This window comes from Macroventuria anomochaeta (genome assembly GCF_010093625.1).
Source record: "Macroventuria anomochaeta strain CBS 525.71 unplaced genomic scaffold BU25scaffold_2, whole genome shotgun sequence".
Classification (NCBI taxonomy): Eukaryota; Fungi; Ascomycota; class Dothideomycetes; order Pleosporales; family Didymellaceae; genus Macroventuria; species Macroventuria anomochaeta.
In genome coordinates this window covers 42,398-56,900 of record NW_022985363.1, presented here as the reverse complement: position 1 = coordinate 56,900, position 14,503 = coordinate 42,398, and the positions used below count along the sequence as shown (strand labels likewise).

The following is a 14,503-nucleotide window of genomic DNA, read 5'->3' as shown; positions in this document are numbered from 1 at the left end:
AACCATCTTGACGTAGCTCAGCGATGACTCCACTGTGATACGTGCAAGTACGACAGGGGTGTTGAGCGCGTGCGCTATTGACTGACAGGTGTTGCAAGGATTGGGGAGAGGACGATCCAGACGCGCTACGCGAAGCTCGGACGCAGAACGCGTTCACGCGACGCGATCACTTTACGATCACCATCATTGCAGCCCACCTTGGAGCGAAGCACAGCACACAGCTATAATCACAGACGACAATGATCCGCCACGACTACTCCCGTGTCGACTCAAAGCGACGTGCAAACCTAAGCCACAAAAAGAAGCAATTCGCCAAAGCAGAGTTTCAGGAACAGACCTACGAGCACCGTCTCAACTTCTACGTACTGCCGCCTACGGCGGAGATCACGCTCGAGGAGTTCGAACAGTGGGCAATCGATAGACTGAAGGGTATGTACTGTGTCACAGATGTCTTCTACAGCCCGGTGTGCTGACTTGATCATTACAGTTCTGTCCGAGCTTGAAGCATGCACATTCCGCAACAAGGGCCCCGAAGAGACCGCCGAGTATATGAAGAGCATACTCGAAAAGTACCTGCCAATGCGGTCCGGCACATCGAAGGGCCAACACCTACACGAGGAGAGGAAGAAAGACCACTATTCACATTTTATCCTGCGACTGGCGTTCTCTGCGACAGAAGACCTGCGCAGGCGGTTCTCGAGGCTCGAGACAATGCTCTTTCAGCTGCGCTTCAAGGATGATGATCACATTGAGCGACAGAAGTTCGTGAGGAGTCTGAACCTTGAGTGGGAGGAGGTACAAGAGGCAGAGAAGAGGGAGCTGAAGGAAAAGTTGCTGGCTGCGGCTGGTGGAGGCATGAGAAACCGCGAGGAGCAGGAGTGGTTCAAGGTCGACTGGGAGAGAGTGCCCTTGCTTGTTGAGCAGCGGAGGGTATTCCTTAAGCGGGGCAAAGCGTACGTGCCGCAGCGAGAGCAGATGAGCCTGGTGGTTGCCGAGTTCACAAAGACGCTGGACGAGGCATTGGAGGTAAGTGACAGCTCGATTCCTCACAAGTATCATAATAACACAAACCTTAGCTCACATCCCGCGCCCTCCCTCGCCTTGATGAAGATGACCGCCTCGCCCCTATCCTTGCCCATCTCTCACAGTCCTTCACGGCGCCCGATGCCGCCTACTCCTCTTCAGACGCCAACATCGACGGCCTCTCCACCCTAACCGCAAACTCGATCGACACCCTCTCCCAGAACTTCCCTCTGTGCATGCGCAACCTCCACACCACATTGCGCGAGAATTCCCACCTCAAGCACTTCGGGCGTCTACAATACACACTGTTCCTCAAAGGCATCGGTCTGTCACTCGACGAATGTATAATCTTCTGGCGAAGAAGCTTCAAACTGATGACCGACGACAAATTCACAAAAGAATACCGCTACAACATCCGCCACTCATACGGCGACGTCGGTGGAGACAGCAATCGGAGAGGTAGAGGTTATACTCCCTACTCCTGCCAGAAGTTGTTGACGGAGCCACTCCCTGGACCAGGCCAGACACACGGTTGCCCATACCGTACATTCACACCCGACAATCTCATCTCTGTTCTACAGCGAGTAGGCGTAAATGAGAGGGATGTGCTGAAGACGGTCAGGGAGGATGTAGGCAAGCAGAGGTACCATGTTGCGTGTAACAGGGTATTTGAGTGGAGCCATAAGAGGGAGATCAAGAAGGTTAAGGATGATGGGAGTTGGAATGCGACGGATCTGGATACTATTGTGCATCCTAATACGTATTTCAAGAGAAGTTGGCTGCTGAAGCATTTGGGTGAAGGGAATGCTGGGATAGTTAACGGGGGATCGGGGGATACGATGGAGGAGTAGGAATTGTTCGTGTATATGGCCTAAAATATGGTTAGCATGGGTTGGTTGGATGTCTGGACTGGCGAAGGTGTTTGGAGTACATTCGCATTGATGGGCTGGAATTCGGCAGGTGTAGGCCTGTGATCTGTGGAATCCGTCGCATTAATGTTGATCATTGCATTCATGGCTGTCGTATATATTGCTTACTTCCTCCATCTTAACTATTGAGCCATTGCGACTGTGCGGTGTTGTACCGTACATGCGCACCGAAAGGGTTGGGTACGGTAGGCGTAGGTCTGTGGTTTGTAAGATTCTTCATAGCAATATGAACTATTGGATCCATGGCTGCTATTGCAAGGCTGTAGGTTGCGTGCTTTGTATGTTCCAGATGGTGGGCGAGTTCCCGTGTTTGTTGATATGAGAATTGCAATGCTTGGTGTCGCCAGGGAGGTTACCTGATTCATCGTTGGGGCAGTCATCATTAAATTTATGATATTATTCGCTTGCGACTTTCTGGAAAATGAAGAGCCTTGCGAACAACATGCTGAGGTTCGTATATTGTGGTGATGCCGTGTTGCGTACAATGTGACTAGATTGGTGGGGTTTTGGTTGCCTCGGCGGTTTCCCTCCACAACTTCCATCGCCAACATGTTTCCTCAAAACAACGCGTCTTAGAGAGATCACAACAATGCGCAATTGATCATCCGGTCGACCTGCCATTACCTGACCTTCTCTGTGTCAGTATGCACAGATTTCACTACGCCCGTCAACGCGTCCTGTCAAGGTATCTGCGCAACAACTCACGCTTGTTTTCCTACCAGGATGTTCTTCTTTCACTCCACAAGACCTAGACACGTCATACAAATAAAGCTGCCGCCCAACTCCAATTCAGACTTGATTTGACGTGTTCCAACTTTCCTACCCGCGTACTGGAGCCAGTTTCTTCGAGACGGTAGATTTTGGAGATGGACGTCCCTGGTGAACAACCCACAATAACGGACAATAAACTTCCGGACCAGGCTACTTCCATCAGATGCAAACATTGCAACCGTCAATTCGCAACAATCTCCGTTGAAGGTGGATTGATTCTTTCTCTCCCGCAGGAGCAGGCCTGCGCTTCATGTGAGCCATTCCTTGGCTTGTACGAAACTCTTCAAACCAGAGAACAAGAGCATACGGCGTTGCTTGACAGAGGAGAAAAGCATCATGGCCGTGCCTTAGCGCACGGCAAATATCGAAACGCAAGGGTTGCGCTCGAGAACTTCCTGATCAACATCGAAGCGCCCAATGAAGCAACTTTCGATGTGGCGCAGGCTGGTTTTGCAAACCGCGCAGACCCTGTGCAGCTCGAGCATACAGATGATACAGCGGAAGCATTGAAGCCCGAGACAGACCAGCAAAATCCCAATGGCGTGTCCTCGACAGCCGAACAAGTGGTGCCCACAGAAGCCTCATCCACAGTCAAGCGCAAACCAGTGCGCGATTATGGCGCCTCGAATCTCGAGCGCAAACGGATCAAATTTACCGAAACCGTCGAAGAGCGCCCAGAGTACAGAGGGACTCTTGAGTTCTATCGTGGTGCTAAGGAATATGTCCCAGGTCGATATGTGGCAGCTGAAGGATCTGAGTACCTGGACACTAGTGGTTCGACCCTGTCTTTTGCCAAATTCACTGGTCAGAAGAAAATAGGCTCAACATTCATCGACATGGTACCGAAAGAGGAGGCACAGGATGGCGAAGGTGGGACTTCAGCAGCAAAGAAGAAAGGGAGAGGCAGGGGCAAAAGGAAACAGTGCGAGACCGAAGAGCCTCATCATGAGCCAGAAAAGAATGAAAGTCAGATGAACAGCCGAGAATCGAGGGTTTCGAGGCGATCGAGATCGACAACACCACCAGTGACGACAAGACCACGAAGGACCATCGCCCAGTATAATGGACAGGATGACGAACCTCCAGCAGAGTCAAGCAACACACCATCCCTGATCGTCGTACTGAAAGCTCCTCACCTCCTCAAGAATGGCAAAGTCATCAACGGAGAAGAGCCAACCCAAGCAAGAGAGCATATAGATGAACGTGAACGGTCATCTCGCGAAGCTGATTGCGACGATGCAGCGAAAGATGCAGCGAAAGATGCAGCAGAGGCCGCAAACATCAATAAGGTTGTGCTAAATATACAGCGTGAGTTGAGTAATCTACAGCAGGCTTCCATTTCTTCCAGATACAAGGACGTGGTCTCGACAGCTGTGCGCGGCTTCTTCGAAGTTCTGGAGCCCTTGAAGGCACTCAACCACACCAAGCCACATCAAGCTGAAGAAGCTGAGGATATACCAGAGCAAGATAGCATCTACTTCGAAGCTCTTGACGTGACCGACAAATTAGCCTTGACGGATATACCACGGCCAGCTGAGTCTCCAGAGCAGGGCGAGATTACGCCCAAATGGACTCATGCAACAACTCACAACGACAAAGTGCAAGCACCTGATATCGGCCGTGCACTAGATGCCAACGCTCCCGATGACATGCCAGAAGAAGACAAACATAACGCATCTTGAATTTCCGGGTTTGATAATGCAGAGAATAATCTGGGTGTAAATGGAGATCTTCTCACCTTGTCGGTCGAAGTAGCTACAGAACGACGGGCAACCACACAAACGAAGAAGAAGCGTATTGTGAAAGCTCGGCCTCCTACTGCACACAAAGGCAGTGACGCTGCGAGGCGTCTATCAACTCAGTGACTCATTTCGCATGGGTTAACCACCGAACCTAGGAGGCGACCAAGAAGGATGAGCTCAACAGCGCCTCCAGACAACCAGTCACCAGAGTACCATCTGGTCGACCTTCTGCCAAAAATCCCAGAAAAGGTCAAGTTGCACTTTCACGGAAGTTGCCAGCTCCTTTCCACACTGCTGTCTCGGATTTGAAAGGAGCAGAAGAGCAGAATGAAATCACAATCAACGGCAATGAAGACAGGCCAAACAGATTTTCGATAACAAAGCACAACAACCACGCCAAAGCAACGAAAGCATCCAACCTCAATACTGGAAACTCTCTCTCGGGATCTGGCGAGCCGCCGTTCACAGATGCTGCTTTCGGTGTGGCCGGTATTGATGCAAGCTCACACAACGACCACTCAATACATCAGGACCCTGCTTTCCCCGTCAAACCAACACTGGAGGCCTTACCTAGCCAGCCGTCTCGCTTTGAGACGGCTAGAAGCATGCATCAAAGGTTTGGCGAGTTGATCAACGGTCGAGAGGAGAAGCAGGGCACCCATACTCAAAGCGAAAGCAAGGCTTCCAACGGGGCTGCACACACCAGCAATAATGACCAGAATCTTGGTACTGAACCTGCAGGGTCTGGTGAAACCAGTGAACAGTCGGAGGTGCACACCACGGACGCGGATCGGCGTGGGGCAGGAGAGGCTCATCGAGTGGATCCTGACACGGCTCATGATTCAGCCCAAGTGGAAACAATGGACGATCGAGACCTTTTTGCGGATCGCAGAGATGAGAACAACATCGAGACTTCCGACGTAGAGATGCACGACGCCATTGAACAGTCGTTCAGGACTCCGCGAGAAATGTTCGGCGATGACGATGAGGCAAAGGTCAAGACGGCCGTCGAACATCCTTGTGACCATCGCACCGCTGCATCTCAGGTCGGAGGCCACAATGGTCCCTTGCATAGGATCGGTGTTGAGGGCAACAAATTGGACCACGTAGACAAGTACATCGCGTGCCCTACTGCAAAGAAAGTAAGCCTCCAAGAAACACGTCGAAGATCTTTACTTCGCACTGGCAAGAGAGTCGGTCACGTCTACGAGGACCCTGACGAGGCCTTTGACAAGAAGAACGCAGAGGATGAGACGCGGCCTACAGATACTGCCTTTGCGGTCCCCCAACCGCTCACCTTCAAGCCATCCAGGTAGCCATCTGCACTCTGACACAACTTCTCGCTTGGATGAAGCCACCAACAACGCATCTCCATCGCTGTGAAACCACAGGACCCTGAGATGCCACGCGCGGCTCCTGCTGCCGCGGAGATGCACAGTACCAGGATCAACAAAGCTGGGGTAATACTGCCGAGTCAGGGCACAATCAGGTGATGTTAGTCAAGCTAATGATGATGCTAAGAGACTGGGGTACGGGAATGCTTGCCCACTTACCCTTGTTCAGCCATAAGGCTTGTGGCGCACGCTGTGATGCGTACCGGAAGACGAGTTCGGTGGGTAGAGGCGGTGAGGCTGGAATCCTAATGTAGACTACGAATCCACATTTTTGCTAAACTTCATGTGATTTATGATAATGTGGACACGTCCAGGACTCAAAATTCCTCCTTTGAATGTTTGTAATTGCTGAACCTACGGAATACGGTGAAGCCGTGCAGTCATGGTACACCGATCGCCGCATGCCCACTCAATGCACTTCTCCTAACACACTCTGAGATCTGAATCACACAAGGCCAATCAAGCAGCAGCCTGTTGCAATCAAGCAACTGTAAACGCGAGGCGCTTCTATCCAGCCACTCAGACGAGATCGGTGCCTTCAGGGTATGCCAACGCCTTCCATGCATGCATCGAAGATCCAATCGCTTTCGATCGAAATTCAGCGAGGATTCTCATCTACAGCCGGATATCGGCACGTGGAGATTTGGGTGTAGATGTATGCGGTGATGAAGGACTGAGAATGTTGCCTGTTACAGTAGGAATGGTTACACTTGATTGCGGTGAAGTGATCGTTCCGTTAAATGGGTAGGTAGCTCGCGCTGAGTCGCACGATATGCATCGCCCACGTGTTTAAGGCAAGACTGCGTTCGATCATATGCAGACACGGCTGATGGTGAATTAGAAGGTTTGGACTGGGGACATGCGAATACGAAGGCGTGCGTTTCAGGTCTTTGAGCCTTGAACTTGCAGCACGAGGCGGAAGATGTTGATTGCACAGATGAGAAGTCCGACATGATGTTTGCTCCCTACTGAGTCTGGACGTGCCTGTTGTCTCCGAGAGACACCAGGGCAAAAGAAGAGGTCACTGATATTGCCAACTACCTACACCCAATGCAGTGGCGATATGCGAAGCTGAATTTGAGTTCAAGCTGTCTATTGAAACATCGTGAGCTTCCTCACGTCATTGCAACCTTGCTGCGGTCTTGAACAGTCAGGTACCTCAAGGATGCTGCTCAACGTGTCACATCTTTACGAGCAGGACCTGACATCGCCCAAAGCTTCAAAAGTGCGTGCCGTACCGTGACTCTCTCCCAGCTCACAATCAAGTTGTTGAGTTTGATTGTTAGGATCAAGAAGACGTGGACTTCATGCAAAACCCGCAATTTCGCAGGGATTTTCACTGTTCCTCCTGCTCTGACATCACACCGTTAAAACTCAGCCGCCCCCATCGGATGATGCACTGTAAGCCTAGGACCACTGCATTACATGACTGCTCTGCAGGCATGACTAATGCGTCCAATCATTTTTGAGTTCAGGTCACACACTCGTACATACACTCGTACATACACTTGTACATACACACAACAATACACTCATACATGAGGCCCAATCCCAGTACCACCCCTCGCTTACATGCACCTATACACCGCTGTCAGACCCCCAAGCAATGCATTGGTATTCTGCAATGTACGAGTCTTGACCCATGCAACGATGTGCGGAAGATTCTCTTTATTAGGATATTTGTGCGATTCTACGGTGGTAGTGCGGTCGTGTTACGAAGAAGAAAAACACTGACAATTTGCACCTTCCGACCTATCACACGACCAGAGTTGGCAACAAACAAATCAAGTCCTCTCCACGGAGTACCATCTGGTCTGTGTCAGTATGCACGTCCCAATAGTAGTAGGGTCTTAATTGACTTGGTTTGTTTGTTGCCAACTCTGTGCACGACACGTAGCACGAGAGACGCGTATGCCACGTGGTTCCCAACAATTGTAAGTTGACAAGTGGCTTCGCAAAGATCTCTGACGACACGAGTTTTTGATGGCAACGTACATTGCAGGATGAGGCTGTAACATCGAGAATTCGCGTTTGCCGATGACTCGCCCTCCCCAACAAAACATCGTATCCAAGCACATGGCTGCACAGGCCATTGGTTCGATCGTTCTTAAGTCGGATCTGTCGTTCCCGATCGCCGCAGCGGAATCCTTCCCGCGCATCACAAGATCGCAGCCTCCACACCGGACTCTCCGTTCGACGATCATCTCCATGGCACCATTACTGAACCATAACATCATCGAAAGTGGATCGTGGTGAATTGTCGGACGTGCAGCTCTCGCCGATATCGCCCGTAGGGACCTGCCTACCGTGTCCGTGCGCGTAATGCGTGGATTCGCGTAATGCGCCAAAATCCTCACCAAAATAGCCTATTTCTAGTCCAGCTCTTTAGCTAGAAGAAGTATTAAAAAAAAAGCTCTAATACTAAAGTCATAGTAGATGACTAGGTCTATAACTTTTATATATAAATATTTTTAAAATATAGCCATTCTAGTTTTTCTACTTCAAAACTACAAAATTAAGGTTGTGTGAGGTCACTGTAGGCAGGCAATCGGACACAGGATGGATTGGGGCCGTCTGAGGCCAAATGAGATGAGATTAGACGAATCCTTGATGGCTGAGCCTCAAGGTTCGTGAGGAATATATACAGGTGGCCCGTGAGCCTCCGGCTCAGCTCCGGAGTACGTCCGAGGGCTGGCCGGTACATGTAAGGGGGAATACCCGTGACAGGTTGATAGATTTGTCTAAGATTTTAATACAAGATAGAGTACTATGAGGAGACTTACTTCTATATTAGATTTTTTTTTAAGTAGTTTTGATCTAGAGTTATACTCTATTTTCGACTTTTCAGATAGTAGAAACTAGAGAATGTTGAATATCTTAGGAAATAAGCAAGAACCAAACTAGAATAGCTATATTTTAAAAATATTTATATATAAAAGCTATAGACCCAGTCATCTACTATGACTTTAGTATTAGAGTTTTTTTTTTTAATATCTCTTCTAGCTAAAGAGCTGGCCTATCTTGAAGAGTACTAGAAATAGGCTATTTCGGTGAGGATTTCGGCGCATTACGCGCACAGACACGGTAACGTTCCAGAGTTGAGGAAATTGGACTTGGTGCAGCTTGATGCCATCGTCTGGCTCTCAGATACTCTCAATAGATAATCGGCATCATGATACGATACATCCCTGAGGCGTGAGGCTGTCATAACGGCAGGGGTGGATATGCAAGGGGCTAGATATGCGTCCGGACTTCAAGGACCCTTCTTGAAGACGCAACGGTCAGTCAAGAGGTGGGGTCGCGTTTGACCTAGTGGTTCTGGTGGGAGGACAGACCCGCTGGCGGGAACAAGCCCTCTTGGAAATGACTAAGGGAATCGTTCCCGCGGCCCTGACAGTTCCAAAGAATCCAAGTTATCTGCACAGTATTGAGGCTGTAAACTCGAGATACATTCAATAGTTAGGAGTTTGGGTCACCATCAAAATTACACTAAGTTTGACAGTCTGAGTGCCCATAAGAGTACAATATGACTGTGCATATCGGGCTAGTACCGGCCAGACGTCGGCGAGCATCACGACCTCTTGTTCTGCTGCCAAGCTTCGATAGTCAGCCACGAAGTGTGTACGTTGGGAATGCTTTAGAGCCGCATTAGTACAACTAGTGTTGTTGTACGGGAGGTTGAAAGCAGACGAAAGACGTGTTTTTTGGATTCTGCACCTCCCTGCATGGAACAAACGTGGAAGCTTTGGATACGGGACATTTACGCCAGTGAGTCCAGGGTCGTGAGTGGGGGAGCTGCAGACGCCTCCAAGCTACTGATCACGCTGCAGCCAAGTTTAAAGGTTCCAAGTGCTCGTCAACTTGGTGGAAGAGTTCTCCTGATGTGATCAAGTGTAATCCAAGATGTACGAAGGGAAAATGTTCGCATCCTTGCTAGCTCGATCGCCATTTCTCGCTACGACTTTCGATTTGCTAAAATTTCGCTACTTCACATCAATGAGGCGATCACAGACCTTGAACCTCAAAAGCAAACACGCACGAGCAGATCATCATTACAGCTACTACGGCACGTCTGCAATCTAGCAATAGACACCCGCATGGCTCACCGGATACACTTTGATCCATTTCCTTCTCAAAGACCAGCCCCCTGGTCGAGTAGAGACTGTCAAAATATTTGTTGAGGACAACGCCAACGCAAATTAGCCAGCCACCTGCAATTTGTACATGAGATTACACGCCTCAGTCGCACATATCTAATCCACTATTGAAACCAAGTGGCACGTTTTGACAGCGCAGACCGCTGAGTATCCCTCGCGAGCGCTCCCGCATTCGGCATGCTGTTAGTCTAGCAAGCGCCTGCAGTAGTCTGCATAAGGTCCCCTACAACCGTCAAGCTCAAAGCCCGACCGTGCAGGACGAAAAGCATCTCGAAGACCTGCGGCGTAGAGCTAGAAGGCGGCTTCTCTGCCGCAGCGTTATCAAACATCTCTATTACGGATAGCGCGCCAGAAGAGCTTAGCGATTAGTAGAAAAGCAATGGGTGTTGCCTCAAGATTCACCGAACATCTTTTCCGACGTCAGCCATGGGGCGTTTGGATGCATACGGCTCTGAATGAACCATGTCAAATCGCTCTCAGTCTACACAAGGTTGACTTCAAACATCGACGCCAAGATGAGGCGCCAACCGCCTACACTACCCAGACCAATCTTTCAATATGGTTGGTCAACGTAATGCCCGACATTTCATCGTGGTTGTTTGACAACCCCGGTGTCTGTTCACCGCCAATATGACCAGTGCCCTTGTCGCAGTCGTCGTCCATGGTGAATGGTGAATGCATCCCACCTTTGCCGAAACGCGGCTACCTAGTTATGTAAACCTACTTTAGACTGAGGCCAAACCCCGTATCGAGGCACGGGCTGTGGTACAAACTCAACAACACGTGCACATCCATTGATGTGTACTCGAAACTCTATCAGCAATTCCAACAGCCAAGTTGCGGTGCCAATCCGCACCCAGGACGCAAGCGAAGCCACCTACTGTACACCTCCCACCATCACCGCATGCAAAGAATGCGGAGAATGCAGCAATTACAAGGGTGATGCTCACCTGACGGAAACGGACAGCCAACATCGCCAAAACCTGCCAATCATGACATCGTTTCGCGTGGAGCACGCATCCTTGCAACCGACATAGCAGCGCAGCTTTTGATGCAGGTTCCCGGAAGGATAGATTCGGCAGGGTAGATGATAATCACGGCCACATGCCGTACGCCGGATCCGCGGCTAGCCTGCCTGCTGATCGGTCGATGCTACACGCGAGATTTTGGGATGCGCGTCGCGCGTTGTTGATCCTCATGAGTAGGGGAAAGTCTATCGCCGTAGCTGAGCGAGTCCGGCGAACGAGGGGAAAACGTCATGTATTCACATGCTGCAATTGAAACGTTGTTTGAGCCGTGAAGTCGGGTTTGAGAAAAGGGATTGCGAGGTAAGAGGGACTTGTTTGGTGGTTGTGAGAATCTATTATGTTTTACATGTCTATGGTCTAATGTTGATTGTTTGCGACGTGATTCGTGATGTCGTTATTGAGCGTCTGCTGCATTGTACGTGAGCCTTGAGGTCTTCAATCTATCAATATCGTTGCAGTCTCCATGCTGTCCCTAGCTCACCCAGAATATGTGGTGGCTATATGTATCCTCCTCTCGGTCTATCTTTCGTCCCCTGGCTCCGCTAGCACGGAGAGCCGCGCCGTAAGGTCGCGGGGGAAATGGTGCGTCTAGCAACGCACTGGGTATCATATCTTTGAAAAGGTTTCTGAATATTTTGGTGTTTGAATGACATTGTTCAAGGGACGAAGACGTCTTGTTGAGTCTCCCACTGCCATTGTTCTATGAGCTGGCGAGCTCGGTATTCGGTTGCGTAACCAACGTCGGTTTCGACATCGTGGAGGAGGTCGAGGACAACTTGACGTTCTCGTGCGTCACCGAGACATTGCCCGGCAGTGAACAGGGCTTGGACGGAATAAACGCGTACGGCATCGTCTGATTGGGCGAGTGAAATGCCAACAATCTCGCGGCTGTGCTTCCGGCAAGCAGCAAGGGCCGACTGGTAGGAGTTGAGGCGAGCACAGACAGTGCTGCGGCCTTGGGTAGACTCATGTGGCTTGTTCATGAACAACAAGATCTGGCTCATGTGGTAGGCTTGCATTGTCGAAGCGCACATAGGAATGTTGTACCACACTTCCGGGAACAAAGCCTCGTTCTCTCCTCGAAGAAGTCGTCCAGGAGCAAGGGTGGGTTCCATTCGGCTGGAAGGCTTAAAGGTTACAGGGAGGCTGTCGTACCAGGCTTGAAACTGCTTGCGCAGGTGGTACCAGTAGTCCAGAAGTGTTGATTGAGGAATACCAGCCCAGCCCATTCCCATATCTGTAGGAAGCTCGTCTCCAGCCGCCATGAAGTTGATCAGCTTCGACATAAGCCAGACAAGGGCATTGCAAACGACTCCATCGTCAGAGTAGCCGCTCTCAACGAGGTTGTTGGGTACTAAGAAGCCTTGATCGTCAATGAGTAAGCCAGCTTCCTTCCACAAAGAAAGATCTTCAGTATCAAGGTGTGTATGAGTCTTGCTGATGACTGGATGACGAGTCAGTAGATGTCTGACACGCGTGGCGTAATCAACTTACAAGCCGCATACGTGTCTTGTCGTGCAATGTTCCAGAAAGTTGATCGTCGAGCCTTGGAGATGAAGCTTAGACTTGATGTTGAGAGAGGTGAGCCGGGCGACTGCATCTGGAAAGGCATAAAACGCTCCTGCGAGTGGACCAGTAGAGATTTAGCGCCGCTCAAGTGCTTGGCCCATTCTGACATCGATACGTCAAGGAACTCGTATACGCAGAGGATGGCCGAAGCCGCCAGGATTTCGTCAGTGCCAGAATTGCAAGAGGCGTTGCTCGATGTTCGGCGTCGCTTGGCAGGGTGTACTAGCTCGCCATTGTGCTGATGAAACTCGCAATCCGATTCATCCGCGGTGATGGTTGTGTCGGACTTCAAAGCTTGAAGCAGAGAAGATACGGCGTTGTTGTAGTAAACCGCTGCTTTGTGTTTCCAGTCCACTGTTGAAGACCCAGGGTAGACCTCCATCCTTGCCTGACATCTGGATCTTCCGGACTTGCGGCCTTGAACCTGTGCGAGAGCCTTTGCGGCGCATGCGACAGCAGCGTTCTTGAGCAGAGTGTTTTCCCGTGCTTGTACTGGCACGTAGGAAGCGAAGTATGTGTCTCTGTCGAAGAGGTCCATCCAGCGCCCAGGCCCCTCGGAGAAATACCGTAAGAGGAAGGCGACCTCGTGATCTTCTGACATCAACGATCCACTATTAGATCGGGGCGGCGACTGCCGCGAGCTCGACATTGAGCATGATTGAGGCATGTACTCTGTTGTTGAATCGAAAGGTGATGTGAGGCGAGGATCGATAGGTGGAGGTGTCATGGCACCTGACCAATCCATGATTGGGTGGATGCGACGATTACATAATGAGGCTGGTGGTGAGATGGGAGTGTTGACTGTCGATGTGGGTGGTGATTGTATCAGAGGTGGTAGCGCATCAAGCTCTGGAGTATAGCACATAGGTACGCTGGTGGGTGCTAGTTCTGGACCCATGCTAGAAGGCGTGCTGATCAAAGAGTGGATGTTCCCAGAGGTTGGCCACGAGCTGACTGATCGAGGTTGAAAAGGAGCAGGCGAGTCCGTTGATGTGACAGACATGGTCTCGAGATCTGGCGTTACGGGATCGAGGTATGGATTTGTTGTGTTGATGAAGGTGACTGTCGGTGATGTTAAAGAGGAAAGAGCCATCTCACGATGAAAGCAACCCACCGATCCTTGGAATGTCCAACCAAATAGCATCATCCTCAAATGTGTTCTTGTAGGAGTAGAAACCCTTCAAGGAGTTCTCATCCCCTGAGTCGTCGCCGTTCATGGAGGCATTGTGTTGATGACGGAATACTATCCCTGAACTTGGGATGCATTCTCTCGAGGCCTTGATGCATTGTCCACACACAGGCTTCTTCTCATCACACTTGAGCTTCCGCTGACGGCAAGTGAGGCTGACGAGATGTTAGATGAAGTGAAGAAGAAACATCGCTCCACTTACCATCCAGTTCGTGAACGCATCTCAGTAGTGGTCCGCGTGGGTCAATGGGGGCTCTGGTAGTCACGCGTACTCAAGTCGAGCGTAGTGGGTATGAAGGAATGTCCACATGAGTCGGCGAGCGCTGGGTTATAGATATAACAACATGCTCGAGGGCGATACAGCGGTCTTGCTGAAGGTTGGATGCGGGGTTTAGCATAGTTCGCGCCAGGGCCGGTCCACCGTCACAATCTAAACAGGGCCTGTAGGAGATGGCGAAAGGCTTTTCCTTGCTCTAGGTGCGTCAGCATGAGTCGCATTCGCGTCGCTCGATCTGGGGTAGTTTGAGCATTGAGCTAAAGTTCAGCATGGAAGAGCAGTTACGATGGCCCCGTCCGGCGAGTCGCGTCAAACGCCGTAATGATGTGCTTCTCGCCGAATCCTGACCGAGCCGCAGAACGCACATCACTCTGAGATTACCGCACACGTGGGACTAGTCGGAATGTGGCCGCTAGTTGCCACT

General features: G+C 50.6%; 4 protein-coding genes across 4 annotated transcripts; 3 read left to right on the top strand and 1 right to left on the bottom strand.

Annotated features, from left to right (window-relative positions):
• The first annotated feature begins 194 nt into the window (after window positions 1-194).
• BU25DRAFT_356955 (DNA primase large subunit) lies at window positions 195-2,134 on the top strand. Its single transcript, XM_033703560.1, has 3 exons — window positions 195-429; window positions 488-1,026; window positions 1,077-2,134. Exons 1-3 carry the CDS (start codon window positions 240-242, stop codon window positions 1,872-1,874), a joined length of 1,527 nt encoding a protein of 508 aa, XP_033566694.1. The 5' UTR covers window positions 195-239; the 3' UTR covers window positions 1,875-2,134.
• Window positions 2,135-2,818: 684 nt separating this feature from the next.
• On the top strand, window positions 2,819-4,405 carry BU25DRAFT_486984 (uncharacterized protein; the record flags this gene model as incomplete). Its single annotated transcript, XM_033711248.1, has 1 exon — window positions 2,819-4,405. One exon carries the CDS (start codon window positions 2,819-2,821, stop codon window positions 4,403-4,405), a length of 1,587 nt encoding a protein of 528 aa, XP_033566693.1.
• A 281-nt stretch (window positions 4,406-4,686) lies between these two features.
• Window positions 4,687-5,808, top strand: BU25DRAFT_470196 (uncharacterized protein; the record flags this gene model as incomplete). The annotated part of the gene is made up of 1 exon (XM_033710792.1): window positions 4,687-5,808. A coding segment is annotated over one exon (1,095 nt), but the record flags the coding sequence as incomplete, so codon positions are not given.
• Window positions 5,809-11,700: 5,892 nt separating this feature from the next.
• BU25DRAFT_436309 (uncharacterized protein) lies at window positions 11,701-14,024 on the bottom strand (the record flags this gene model as incomplete). The annotated part of the gene is made up of 4 exons (XM_033708937.1): window positions 11,701-12,488; window positions 12,539-13,675; window positions 13,728-13,957; window positions 14,005-14,024. The coding sequence occupies 4 exons, from the start codon at window positions 14,022-14,024 to the stop codon at window positions 11,701-11,703; spliced, it is 2,175 nt and encodes a 724-aa protein (XP_033566691.1).
• Window positions 14,025-14,503: the final 479 nt, after the last annotated feature.

What these genes read in the sequence shown, in the direction of transcription:
- BU25DRAFT_356955 (XM_033703560.1), top strand. Translation starts at nt 240, where the DNA reads ATGATCCGCCACGACTACTCCCGTGTCGACTCAAAGCGACGTGCAAAC. An exon ending in GGCAATCGATAGACTGAAGG is followed by an intron (nt 430 to 487) that starts GTATGTACTGTG and finishes TGATCATTACAG; the next exon opens with TTCTGTCCGAGCTTGAAGCA. An exon ending in CGCTGGACGAGGCATTGGAG is followed by an intron (nt 1,027 to 1,076) that starts GTAAGTGACAGC and finishes CACAAACCTTAG; the next exon opens with CTCACATCCCGCGCCCTCCC.